Source organism: Adiantum capillus-veneris, chromosome 28, assembly GCF_014529385.1.
Source record: "Adiantum capillus-veneris isolate H3 chromosome 28, ASM1452938v2, whole genome shotgun sequence".
NCBI lineage: Eukaryota > Viridiplantae > Streptophyta > Polypodiopsida > Polypodiales > Pteridaceae > Adiantum > Adiantum capillus-veneris.
Genome location: NC_140958.1, coordinates 61,333,055 through 61,346,934, shown reverse-complemented (window position 1 = coordinate 61,346,934; position 13,880 = coordinate 61,333,055). Strand labels below are relative to the sequence as shown.

The following is a 13,880-nucleotide window of genomic DNA, read 5'->3' as shown; positions in this document are numbered from 1 at the left end:
GCTCCGCCTGCATAAGGGCAGAGGGGTGGGAGAAGGCTTAACAATTAGTGCATATGCGACACGTTATGCACTAATGCATTAGTTCTAATGCACATGCATTAGGAATAATGCATGTGCATTAGCACATGTGCAAGTGCATTAGCGCATATGCAAGTGCATATGCACTAATGCACATGCATATGCGCTAATGTAAGATGAAAACATAGAAGCGTTCATTAGACAAAAACGTACAGGTGTTCATGAGACGATAACATACAAGCATAATTAAATTGTGCATATGGATTAGATATGCTTACCTCTTGATGCCTATTGATAATTTAAATGCTCGCTTAGAGGTATGTGCGTCAACCGAATAACCTTGAAAGTGTAATACAACCAAATAAAAGATTAGCACATGTCCATTTAACTCTAATGCACATGCATTAGCGTATATGCAAGTGCATATGCACTAACGCACATGCAATGTGTGCTTATATAATATGTTTTCCTACAATTTAAGCTTCCAACAATTTATGCATAGACGAAAACATACAAGCTTTCATGAGACCAAAACATACAAGCATAATTAAATTGTGCATATGGATAAGATATTCTTACCTCTTGAGGACTATAGATAATTTAGATGCCCGCTTAGGTATATGCATCAACTGAACAACCTTGAAATTGCAACAAAACCAAATAAACAATTAGCACATGTGCATTTAACTCTAATTCACATGCATTAGCCCATATGCAAGTGTATCATCTGAATTAGCGCACTAATGCACTTGCATATGCAATAATACAAGTGCATTAGCATATATGCATATGGATATGCGCTAATGCACATGCATATGCATTAATGCAGATGCATTAGTGTATATGCACTAATGCACATTCATATACATTAGCGTATATGCATGTGCAATAGCGCATATGCACATGCATACGCACTAATGCAAGTGCATTAGCACATATGCATGTGCATATACACCAATGCAAGTGCATTAGCATATATGCATGTGCATATGCACCAATGCATATGCATAACAATGCATTAGCGCACATGCAAGTGCATATACACTAATGCACATGTATATGCGCTAATGCAAGTGTATTAGTGCATGTGCATGTGCGCTAATGCACATGCATATGTAATAATGCAAGTGCATTAGCGCATATGCATGTGCATATACACTAATGCACATGCATATGCACTAATGCAAGTGCATAAGCACATATGCATGTGCATATGCGTTAATGCAAGTGCATTAGCACATATGCATGTGCATATGCGCTAAGTGCATTAGTATATGTGCAAGTGCATATGAACAAATTCACATGCACATGTATATGCGTTAATGCAAGTGTATATGCACTAATGGAAGTACATTAGTGCATATGCACATACATATGTACTAATGCAAGTGCATATGTATGTGCATATGCACATACATATGTGTTAATGCAAGTACATTAGTGCATATGCACATACATATGTACTAATGCAAGTGCATATGCTCTAATGAAAGTGCATATGTGCTAATGCACATGCATATGCACATACATATGTACTAATGCAAGTGCATATGCTCTAATGAAAGTGCATATGTGCTAATGCACATGCATATGCGCTAATGCAAGTACATTAACGCTAATGCATATGCATATGCAAGTGCATTAGCGCATATGCATGTGCATATGCGCTAATGCAACAGCATTAGTGCATATGCACATGCATATGCGCTGCTTTTGCGTAACTTTGATGCCTTACATTGTACACACACATATATACATATATGTACATAGATACATACATATATATATATATATATATATATATATGGAGATGAAATTGAGTGATTGGGCTGGAGAGAATGACAAGCGTGCAAAGGGACAAGCAGGTTTTTGTCGATGCCATAGCACCATTGATCATCTTGTCACTCTTCGTGTTCTCATGGAGGAAAGTCGGTTGAAAGGCAAGCGATTGTATTGTTGTTTTGTGGACTTTAAGAAAGCCTTTGATATGATTCCACGTAACAATTTGTGGAGAAGGATGGAAGAACTCCAAGTGCCAAGTGAGTTTATTCTTGCGGTTTCTCGAATCTATGAGAAGGTGATTTGTCAATTGCGCATGGGAAGAGAAATTTCAAAAATTTTTGTAAGCACTATTGGGGTTAAACAAGGATGTCCATTGTCACCAACTCTCTTTGGTCTATGCATCGATCAATTGGAACAAATGGTACTTGACTTTATGCAAGAAGAAGGCATTGAAGAGGTCACTATTTGCAATGCGGTAATCATGATTTTGTTGTATGCGGATGATGTAGTGCTTCTAGCACACACTTTAGAAGATGCACAAAAGCTTATGGTTGTCCTTGAGAACTTTTGCTTGCATAGTGGGCTGATTGTAAATGAATCCAAAACAAAGGTTATGCTTGTGAAAACCAACCATAAGGAGAAGCCATGCATTGTGTACGACAACGAGACAGTTGAAGTTGTTGAGAGCTTCACATTCACCCTGTCACACACTCATGCTCTCACCGGCTCCTCTCTATCGTGAGTCGACACCATACACAGACACCCTCTCTCTATATACCATACACACACACACACACACACACACACACCTTTTCATTCTCACTCCTCACCCTACCCCTCTGTTGAACGTGAATACTGAAAAGCACACACACACACACACACACACACACGATTTTCATTTTCAATTCACCTTTTTAAGAAAAAACCCCCACTAAGCACATATTCCCACATAGTTAATTAATAGGACATTCCTTATTATATATACCTATCCACACACCTCTAACAATTATGATAAAAATATATATTTATACATCTGCTTATATATATATATATATATATATATATATTCTAGAAAAACCTTTATATATATTATTTATGTTTATTGGACATTTTATATTTACACACACACATATATGTATATATATACATTGATATATGTAAGCTACTATAACCATATACTCATTCCCATTTATATATGTATATATTTATATATAGGAAGACCTCCTTTAGTAAGTGGGAACCATGGTATACATGGATGCACAATGATGGGTCCTTTGACCTAATGCTGTCATTACCCACCTAATCATATACATATTCATGCATAAAATTAGTGGACATATGTTCACTATATATAGATATATATATATATATATATTTATATATATATAAAACGCTCCATATTTGGAATCACTCTCTAGGTGGTTTAATCAACACCCCCATGAATGTCTATGGTCTTATGTTTAATTTCTCCCAAGCTACCATGGAGAGACCCAATCATTATAGTCCGGTAGTTCCTTACATTCTTTACATCCCCTCCTTTATGCAAAGGCTTAACCCAATTAGTACTCCAATCATAAGGCATACCATGTTGAAGTGCAAGGTTGAACATATCACACATCCACTCATGGGTAAAATCTCCCGTCCATTTGATCATCTCTGGCTTGATACCTTGAAGATCTCCCGCTTTGCGAGTGGCCAACTTTTCAAGCCCACCGCATACATCCTCAATAGTAAAAAAAGACGGCATACATGGGAGTGAACCATAAAATGACATTTTTTCAGTATTTGCTTGCTCATATAATTGCCTACAATGTGTGTACATATCCACAAGACTCAAGTTACATAAATTCTCAACCCGCTTGCCTCTCAAGTTTCTCCAAAATCTTCCACATGCATGTGCCTTTTCTTGGACTTGAAATTCTTGTTGCTTTACTACCCATCTTCTTCTCTTCTTTTGAATCAATGCCTTGTATGTATGCAAATGACTTTGATAGTTGTCTTTGTCCATAGTTGCATCAAGCTTTATCAAGGACTTTCGAGCATCTTGACATTCTTTATCAAACCACCTTTTGCGTGATCTATCTTTGTTGATACCATGGAGATGCTTTATAGCAAAGCATTCTTCCGCACAAGAACAAATAGCTTTCTTGAAAGCTTCCCATTTAGTTTCCAATGGTGCATCACATTGAAGCTTTGTCATCCATAAATTTTTGCTCAACCATTTCAATGTACATTGGTGCCCGTTTGAAATCTATACATAGTGATAACTTCTCTTTCCTTTGGCTGAGATTATCATACTTAGTTGCTTCTCCACATGAAAGGTCAATACATAAGGTGCGATGGTCGGATTCCGGGGTCCATTGAGCAAACATAAAACTCTTTATGCGATACATGATGGCTTCAGAGAGTAGCATATAGTCAATCACACTATCCCCATTATGTCTCCTACATGTAAATCCATTGGTTCCACTCCACAAAGATACACCATTGGCAATGAGCATACCTGTGCTATTACAAATGTGTAAAAGTAACTTTCCATAGTGATCCGGCTCTTTCTCATCCATTGAAGTACGATCATACAAGTGAACTTCCTCCAACTCCCTTGAAATGTATGGCATATTAAATTGTTGAGTATCATGTTGCAATGTTTTTGTGCGAGCATTCATATCCCCAAATACAATAACATCACCTTCACCTTTGAAATAAGCAATGTCCTCTTCTAAATCAGAAAATGGTTGATCTCTATCCATGCAAGCATAAAAGGGAGAATCATGATGAGGAATGTAGCAACAGGCTACAAAAATGGGTGCTCTTATTGGTGTCATAATTTTCAGCCATACATAACGTTTGTACTTGTCATCTTTCACAATTGATACAAAATCTTCCAATCCTTTCTTAACCATACATGCTAACCCTCCTTGTCCTCTTCCTTGCTTGAGATTCTTTGACCACATCAATGAATGTACATTGTAATCCTCCAAGCCGTTAATCCTTTGTGTATCATGCTCCCAAGTTTCAACAAGAAGAACAACATCGGCTTTGCTTGTTAGTTCATCAATGCCAACCCCCGCATTCCATGGGTATCCATTACAATTCCAAAAGCATATTTTCAATTGTAACTCGGTCTCATAGGTCACGCATCCCTATTTGCTTGAGAGACTTGCCTCCTCCTTGGGCACATTTTCTTCATGAGAGATCTCCTTGTTTTTATTATTCTTTTCCTCATATGCCTTGCGACGCATATTTTGTTGCTTAATAGTGCGATCTTCACATACAAAACATTTTGTATCCCTCAAATAGATCCAACTATTATCAAGGATAATCTTTCGCTTGGTCTCATCCGGCATGGTGCATACAATTGGCCGTTCTCCCGAGCGAGGAGCTCCTTGCTTCCCCACTCTATGTGCTCCATAGACCATAACTCCGGACATGCCAAAGTGGGTTTTGAAGAAATCTTCAATAACAATGGCAAGAGAAGGAGGTGTCTCCAACTTCTCTTTAGGAATTCCACGAATAACAATGTTCTTGGAACGTCGCTCCCGTTCCTTCAACTCCTCCACATCCACATTCTCAACATTCTTTGTTTGAACCATAGCTTGCATGAGTGAGGAATTAGAAACCACATTGCTACCACATACATCAGCCCAAGACTTGTTTGTGCATACACTTTTCATGTCGCATACATCCCGGCTCATAGTGTCAAATTTCTCCTCTTTCAATACATGGTCATGCTCTACATTGCTCATCCGCTCCTTCAAAGCATTCAAGTCCACAAGAGAGCGTTTACATTCCTTGACTTCCTCTTCAAGTTGCATCAAACGCGTTGTTTGCATCTCAAGTGTCCTCTTGAGATTCTCATTCTCAACCACAAGTACCCTTAGTGTGCCATTCTCCATTGCAAGTGCTCATAAGTCCTCGCCTTGTTTGTTTACGGTCTCTTGCAATGATACCAAGTACGCCATGATCATGGTTTCCGATGTCGTTGGTTGGGTGGTTGTGTTGCTATCTCCACACTTAGGAGATTTTGGATCATTTTCCACAATGGTTGTGGACCTTGTTGAAGAAGAAGAACCCTTGCGAGTGCCGGAAGACATTGTATGTAAAATAGGAGATGAGAATCAATTTTTTTGAAGCTATTCACTTCGAAAACGACACGATACAGATGCAGATACAAAACGACACGATATTAACTTGAGACACATTTTTCCCGAAAGTGATAACATCGTAGATTTTGAGTTGATTGACGTTGGGGAGATAGAGATAGAGAGAGGAGGAGGGAGAGCGAGAAAGACAACTATATATATATATATATATATATATATATATATATATATATATATAGAGAGAGAGAGAGAGAGAGAGAGAGAGAGAGAGAGGAGGAGGGAGAGCGAGAAAGACAGCTAGAGAGAGAGAGAGGAGGAGGAGGAGGAGGGGGGGGGAGAGAGAGAGAGAGCGAGAGAGCCGCAGATAGAAAACGGCACGATATTAAGTTGAGACACATTTTTCCCGAAACTACTCACATTGCAGATTTTAAAGTTGATTGACATTGGGGAGATAGAGATAGAGAGACAAGGAGGGAGAGCAAGAAAGACAACTAGAGAGAGAGAGAGAGAGAGAGAGAGAGAGAGAGAGAGAGAGAGAGAGAGAGAGAGAGAGAGAGAGGAGGAGGGAGAGCGAGAAAGAGAGCTATAGAGATAGATAGATAGAGATAGAGAGAGAGAGAGAGAGAGAGAGAGAGAGAGAGAGAGAGAGAGAGAGAGATGTGCAGATAGAAAATGGCATGATGTTAAGCTGAGACACATTTTTCTCGAAACTGCTCTCAACACAGATTTTGAAGTTGATTGACATGGTCGGGTGTGATTGAGAGAGGAAGGGGGGGGTGGGGGGGGGGAGGGGGGGGGGGGAGACATTGGGGAGATAAGAAAGAAAAAAGAAGAGAGAGTAATTTTCTTGATCTTCTTTTGTGAAATTTGTCAAGAGTGAAGAGCTTGAGGGTAAGAGGGGCATGCCGCCACCGAAGGCGACGCCATTTTACTAGTAAGAGTAATAGGCAACAATGTGTGTATCTTTGGGAGAGAGAAATAAAGAGAGTGAGATAGAGGTGTATTGGTGTAAGCATCTTGACACGAGCAATGTGCATCAATGTGTAGACGTGTTTTTAATGAGAGAGAGAGAGAGTACGTGGTGTTGCTCTTTAATTTTGATGTCCCCTTAAGGACTTGCTGTTTCATCTTTCAAATTGCTAAGCAGATTAAATGTTAGGAATTTTTCGTTGTTAGATATTGTGTAGCCTACGAAGGCATGCACTGCTTGCACCATCTCTAGAAGCAATATCTCTATGATCCTGAAGCATGCTAATACCTTTGTCAACACCATTTTTGCATGCCATAATGGCCATCCAAAAGGGGGCACAATCAAGCTATCCATATACATTAAAACTAGGCTATAATAAGCATGGATGCAAATGCAAAATGCTTTCACTACACATCTTCGACCTTGGGAGCACTCACAGCTCTACCCAAAACATCAATCATTGCACTATTGGGGGAGTTAAGCATTCTAATAGTGTGCTTTTTGGTCTGCCCAAAGAGCAAAGGCTATAGCGTTGCCTTCTCTTTTTGTTGACTAAAATAGGAAAAAAGTTGAGTTGTCTTTTTAAGCATTTTTTGATAGGCCAAAAATTTTGATTGGTTGAAATAAGATAGTGGACACTCATTGAAATGAAAAGTGTGTAAATTTAATGATGAACATATTTGAGTTCTGAAATATGAAGTGAATGCCCATTCTCGTAGTCACCGTTGTTAGGTGTAAGTTGGGTGATGTTGGCATAGAAATGCTAGTAGTTTCTTGCTAAAGTAGTTTCTTGCTAATGGCGACCAACTTGAGGAAAAACGAGCCCACTACGGATCTCCAAAATCCCACCCCACTAACTTGAGGGAAAACGAGCCCACTATGGATTTCGAAAATCCAGGAGTAGATCGCACGTGGAGAGAGAGAGAGAGAGAGAGAGAGAGAGAGAGAGAGAGAGAGAGAGAGAGAGAGAGAGAGAGAGAGAGAGAGAGAGAGAGATAGATTTTATTATCGTCCTCGGAGGTCAAATATGACTTATGGGACCAAAGTTACATGTGATGTAGTATGTGTATGGCTGATGAGTGACTCTCGATGCTCCAAAATTGTAGTGATGAGAGTCGCAATGGAGAGCCCACACTTTGGCTGGGAGAGGAAAGTGTGTAGGTCTAAGTTATGGCTGAAAATGTGAGAGAAGCAAGTTCGGATGTGACCAAAAGCTGAGCACTCTAGTAGTGTGTGGTACTCAGACTCTCGAACTTGCAATGAGCATAATGTGCACAGTCAATTTGACTCTTCTCCATTGCCCCAACGCCCTATCTCGCATTGAAGGAAATGGGAGCTAAGCCGAATCGTTGCGATAGTGCGTATCGTGGACAAGGGAATAGGCTCAAGCATGTAAGTGTGAGTACGGTTTCCTCTCTCAGCGAAGAACATGGTTTTGTAGTTGGGGGGAATATAGGTGGTGTAATGTATGAAGCATGACCCACCGGATTTCTCCCAAGACGTAATACATTGGCGTTGTAGAAAAGCTTCATTCACTTGAGAGTCAATTGAAGCATCATGTAGCAAGTGTAATGCATCCCATCTCCCAAACCACTTCTTTATGTCTTGCATCCATCCTGTGCTCGAGATCTTGCTTTTATACGTCTTTTGACCTTTTTTGCTTGCTTCCCATGCAATTGTAGGAAGTCGATGTGAGGGGTTTTGACGCATCTTTATCATGTACTCCACAACCCTTTCCATGCCCATAACCTCAATTGGAAGAGATCCCGACTCAAGAAGTAGGAGCATATATGGTGTTTGTGTCTTAACTTGGGGAAAGTTTGTAAGAAAACGATTTTGGACATTCTCAAACTCTTTCCAAGTAGACTTTGAGATGCTCCCGCCCCACACTTCAACTCCATAAAGAAGAACCGGTGTCACCAATGCATCAAAAAGATACTTCTTGAGAACCCAACACTTGATGTTTCCCGCATTACACATGTTCACAAATGCATAATATGCTCTCTTTCCGGCTTCCAAACGACGCATAACACATTCATGCCACTTGTGATTGGATGGAACCTCAAGGCCAAGGTACTTAAAGCTCTCAACAACTTCAAGTGTCTCATTGTTGTACACAATGCATGGCTTCTCCTTATGGTTGGTTTCACAAGCATAACCTTTGTTTTGGATTCATTTACAATCAGCCCACTATGCAAGCAAAAGTTCTCAAGGACAACCATAAGCTTTTGTGCATCTTCTAAAGTGTGTGCTAGAAGCACTACATCATCCGCATACAACAAAAGCATGATTACCGCATTGCAAATAGTGACCTCTTCAATTCCTTCTTCTTGCATAAAGTCAAGTACCATTTGTTCCAATTGATCGATGCATAGACCAAAGAGAGTTGGTGACAATGGACATCCTTGTTTAACCCCAATAGTGCTTACAAAAGTTTCTGAAATTTCTCTTCCCATGCGCAATTGACAAATCACCTTCTCATAGATCCAAGATACCGCAAGCATAAAATCACTTGGAACTTGGAGTTCTTCCATCCTTCTCCACAAATTTTTACGTGGAATCATATCAAAGGCTTTCTTAAAGTCCACAAAACAACAATACAATCGCTTGCCTTTCAACCGACTTTCCTCCATGAGAACACGAAGAGTGACAAGATGATCAATGGTGCTATAGCATCGACAAAAACCCGCTTATCCCTTTGCACGCTTGCCATTCTCTTCAGCCCAGTCACTCAATTTCATCTCCATTATGCACCCAAACAACTTTTCCAAAAGAGACCCAATCATTATAGTCCGGTAGTTGCTTACATTCTTTACAGCCCCTCCTTTATGCAAAGGCTTAACCCAATTAGTACTCCAATCATAAGGCATACCATGTTGAAGTGCAAGGTTGAACATATCACACATCCACTCATGGGTAAAATCTCCCGTCCATTTGATAATCTTCGGCTTGATACCTTGAAGATCTCCCGCTTTGCGAGTGGCCAACTTTTCAAGCCCACCGCATACATCCTCAATATTAAAAAAAGAGGGCATACATGGGAGTGAACCATAAAATGGCATTTTTTCAGCATTTTCTTTCTCATATAATTTCCTACAATGTGTGTACATATCCACAAGACTCAAGTTACCAAAATTCTCAACCCGCTTGTCCCTCAAGTTTCTCCAAAATCTTGCACATGCATGTGCCTTTTCTTGGACTTGAAATTCTTGTTGCTTTAATTCCCATCTTCTTCTCTTCTTTTGAATCAATACCTTGTATGTATGCAAATGACTTTGATAGTTGTCTTTGTCATAGTTGCATCAAGCTTTATCAAGGACTTTCGAGCATCTTGACATTCTTTATCAAACCACCTTTTGCGTGATCTATCTTTGTTGATACCATGGAGATGCTTTATAGCAAAGCATTCTTCCGCACAAGAACAAATAGCTTTCTTGAAAGCTTTCCATTTAGTTTCCAATGGTGCATCACATTGAAGCTTTGTCATCCATAATTTTTGCTCAACCATTTCAATGTACATTGGTGCCCATTTGAAATCCATACATAGTGATAACTTCTCTTTCCTTTGGCTGAAATTATCATGCTTAGTTGCTTCTCCACATGAAAGGTCAATACATAAGGTGCGATGGTCGGATTCCGGGGGTCCATTGAGCAAACATAAAACTCTTTATGCGATACATGATGGCTTCAGAGAGTAGCATATAGTCAATCACACTATCCCCATTATGTCTCCTACATGTAAATCCATTGGTTCCACTCCACAAAGATACACCATTGGCAATGAGCATACCCGTGCTATTACACATGTGTAAAAGTAACTTTCCATAGTGATCCGGCTCTTTCTCATCCATTGAAGTACGATCATACAAGTGAACTTCCTCCAACTCCCTTGAAATGTATGGCATATCAAATTGTTGAGTATCATGTTGCAATGTTTTTGTGCGAGCATTCATATCCCCAAATACAATAACATCACTTTCACCTTTGAAATAAGCAATGTCCTCTTCTAAATCTGAAAATGGCTGATCTCTATCCATGCAAGCATAAAAGGGAGAATCATGATGAAGAATGTAGAAACCGGCTACAAAAATGGGTGCTCTTTTTGGTGTCATAATTTTCAGCCATACATAACGTTTGTACTTGTCATCTTTTACAATTGATACAAAATCTTCCAATCCTTTCTTAACCATACATGCTACCCCTCCTTGTCCTCTTCGTTGCTTGAGATTCTTTGACCACATCAATGAATGCACATTGTAATCCTCCAAGCCGTTAATCCTTTGTGTATCATGCTCCCAAGTTTCAACAAGAAGTACAACATCGGGTTTGCTTGTTAGTTCATCAATGCCAACCCCCGCATTCCATGGGTATCCATTACAATTCCAAAAGCATATTTTCAATTGTAACTCGGTCTCATAGGTCACGCATCCCTATTTGCTTGAGAGACTTGCCTCCTCCTTGGGCACATTTTTTTCATGAGAGATCTCCTTGTTTTTATTATTCTTTTCCTCATATGCCTTGCGACGCATATTTTGTTGCTTAATAGTGTGATCTTCACATACAAAACATTTTGTATCCCTCAAATAGATCCAACTATTATCAAGGATAATCTTTCGCTTGGTCTCATCCGGCATGGTGCATACAATTGGCCGTTCTCCCGAGCGAAAAGCTCCTTGCTTCCCCACTCTATGTGCTCCATAGACCATAACTCCGGACATGCCAAAGTGGGTTTTGAAGAAATCTTCAATAACAATGGCAAGAGAAGGAGGTGTCTCTAACTTCTCTTCGGGAATTCCACGAATAACAGTGTTCTTGGAACGTCGCTCCCGTTCCTTCAACTCCTCCACATCCACATTCTCAACATTCTTTGTTTGAACCATAGCTTGCATGAGTGAGGAATTAGAAACCACATTGCTACCACATACATCAGCCCAAGACTTGTTTGTGCATACACTTTTCATGTCGCATACATCCCGGCTCATAGTGTCAAATTTCTCCTCTTTCAATACATGGTCATGCTCTACTTTGCTCATCCGCTCCTTCAAAGCATTCAAGTCCACAAGAGAGCGTTTACATTCCTTGACTTCCTCTTCAAGTTGCATCAAACGTGTTGTTTGCATCTCAAGTGTCCTCTTGAGATTCTCATTCTCAACCACAAGTACCCTTAGTGTGCCATTCTCCATTGCAAGTGCTCGTAAGTCTTCGCCTTGTTTGTTTACAGTCTCTTGCAATGATACCAAGTACGCCATGATTATGGTTTCCGATGTCATTGGTTGGGTGGTTGTGTTGTTATCTCCACACTTAGGAGATTTTGGATCATTTTCAATGGTTGTGGACCTTGTTGAAGAAGAAGAACCCTTGCAAGTGCCGGAAGACATTGTATGTAAAATAAGAGATGAGAGTCAATTTTTTTGAACCTGTTTACTTCAGAAATGCTGCTACAAAAACGCCTTTCATAAGTCTGAAAATTTCTGTCTTTACATCAATGTGTAGAGGGCTTCGTGCTCTTCGATTGAGGCTATAGATCACCCAAATCGAAGTTCGGATGAAGAAGTTATGATCAAAAGAGTGGACTGTTGTCTACTAGGTCAAAAAACGGTTGCGTTTTTTTTTTTTTTTTTTTGAGAGAGAGAGAGAGAGAGAGAGAGAGAGAGAGAGAGAGAGAGAGAGAGAGAGATGTGTCGTGCTCAATGGTGGCCACGATGTGAGCACATTGGATTCAGGGCCAACAACGCCACGTCCATGCAACCGGATAATTTAGAGGATAGGGAGCCCCCAAAGGATGGTGACTTGTACATGGGAGCATTGGTGTAATCTCTGGTGGTTTCTCAAATGGTGGTTTTTGAACAATAGACAGGGAAGATGGTGTTTTTCAAATGGTTTTTGAACAATAAACAGGGAAGATGGTGTTTTTTTCAACAGGAGAGGGTGAGGATGGTGCAAAGTTCTCTATTTCTTGCCCGTAGCTCTGCGCCTTGTCCGTCACCTGGCCTGCCTTATCCTTCACTCCCTCCGCAAAAATTTGGGCTGTGCTCTTGGCCTCCTGAGAAGCACCTGTCACGAAGTCCTGCACCTCCTGGGCGGTGCCCTTCACTTTCTCCCCAGATTTGTTCGTAGCTCCTTCCACCTTCTCTGCATTTTGCAGAGCAAGCGACCAGCCCGCTGCTTTCGTGTTCGCGCAGCAGATGAGGGGGTAAGCACGATCGATCAGAAAATGGGATCTCCTTATGGGGAGAAATAGATGGGGGTTTTCTAAGGATGTATGCTTTGTTTGTATGTGCAGGGAGTGGCTCCTCTTGGACATGGCGAGAGGGACTGCGTACTGCGCTGAAGCGGAGGACATCCTCATGGTGGTGGTGGAGCTAGAAGCAGCACTCATTTGAGACGCATAGGCGGCAACGATGGCGCCCTGCAGAGCAGAGATGCTAGCCATGGAGGCCATATCAATGAAGAGGAAGAATTGCGGTGAAGAAGAGTGTAACGGGTGTAGAATGTGTATCGAAGATCAGTTTCGGGTGATCTGCCGGCCAGCCAACTGCCTCGTTTTTACAGGAGCGTGGTCTGATGTGGTGACCTGTTCTTGGGTGGCTGGGGCTGGAAGCGAGATCAAAAATATCAGGGGCTAGTTTTCCCAGCCAGCCACGTTTGTGGTAAGATTTCAGCACGAAGCCTTGCTAGCGCCTTTATGTGCTCGGATTTGGGGTGAGCGAAGGTGAAGTTTGTGAGCGGGTGGCTTCATGTGCTCGAGATGGTAGGTTCAGCCATGGTTGAGGGTGAGTGACCGACTGTCTTTATGTGCTAAAGCTCTCTCTCTCTCTCTCTCTCTCTCTCTCTCTCTCTCTCTCTCGGTGGTGCAGGTATGTAGGCACCACGGAGAAGCACTGCTTGCTTGACCACAGACAAGCAGCTGATGGATCTAGGCAAAGGAAAAGAATCGAGCAAAGAAGGGATCTTCCTGGAAACGGGTGGATGTTGAAGGGAAGAGAAAAGAGGTTCTTTTTGGTGTG

At 40.9% G+C, this 13,880-nt stretch overlaps 1 protein-coding gene across 1 annotated transcript; it reads right to left on the bottom strand.

The window, feature by feature from the left end:
- Positions 1 to 12,745: 12,745 nt before the first annotated feature.
- On the bottom strand, positions 12,746 to 13,315 carry LOC147420534 (uncharacterized). Its single transcript, XM_086504555.1, has 2 exons — positions 13,164 to 13,315; positions 12,746 to 13,085 (listed from the first exon to the last, which is right to left on the bottom strand). The coding sequence occupies exons 1-2, from the start codon at positions 13,313 to 13,315 to the stop codon at positions 12,746 to 12,748; spliced, it is 492 nt and encodes a 163-aa protein (XP_086360681.1).
- Between the last annotated feature and the right edge of the window lie 565 nt (positions 13,316 to 13,880).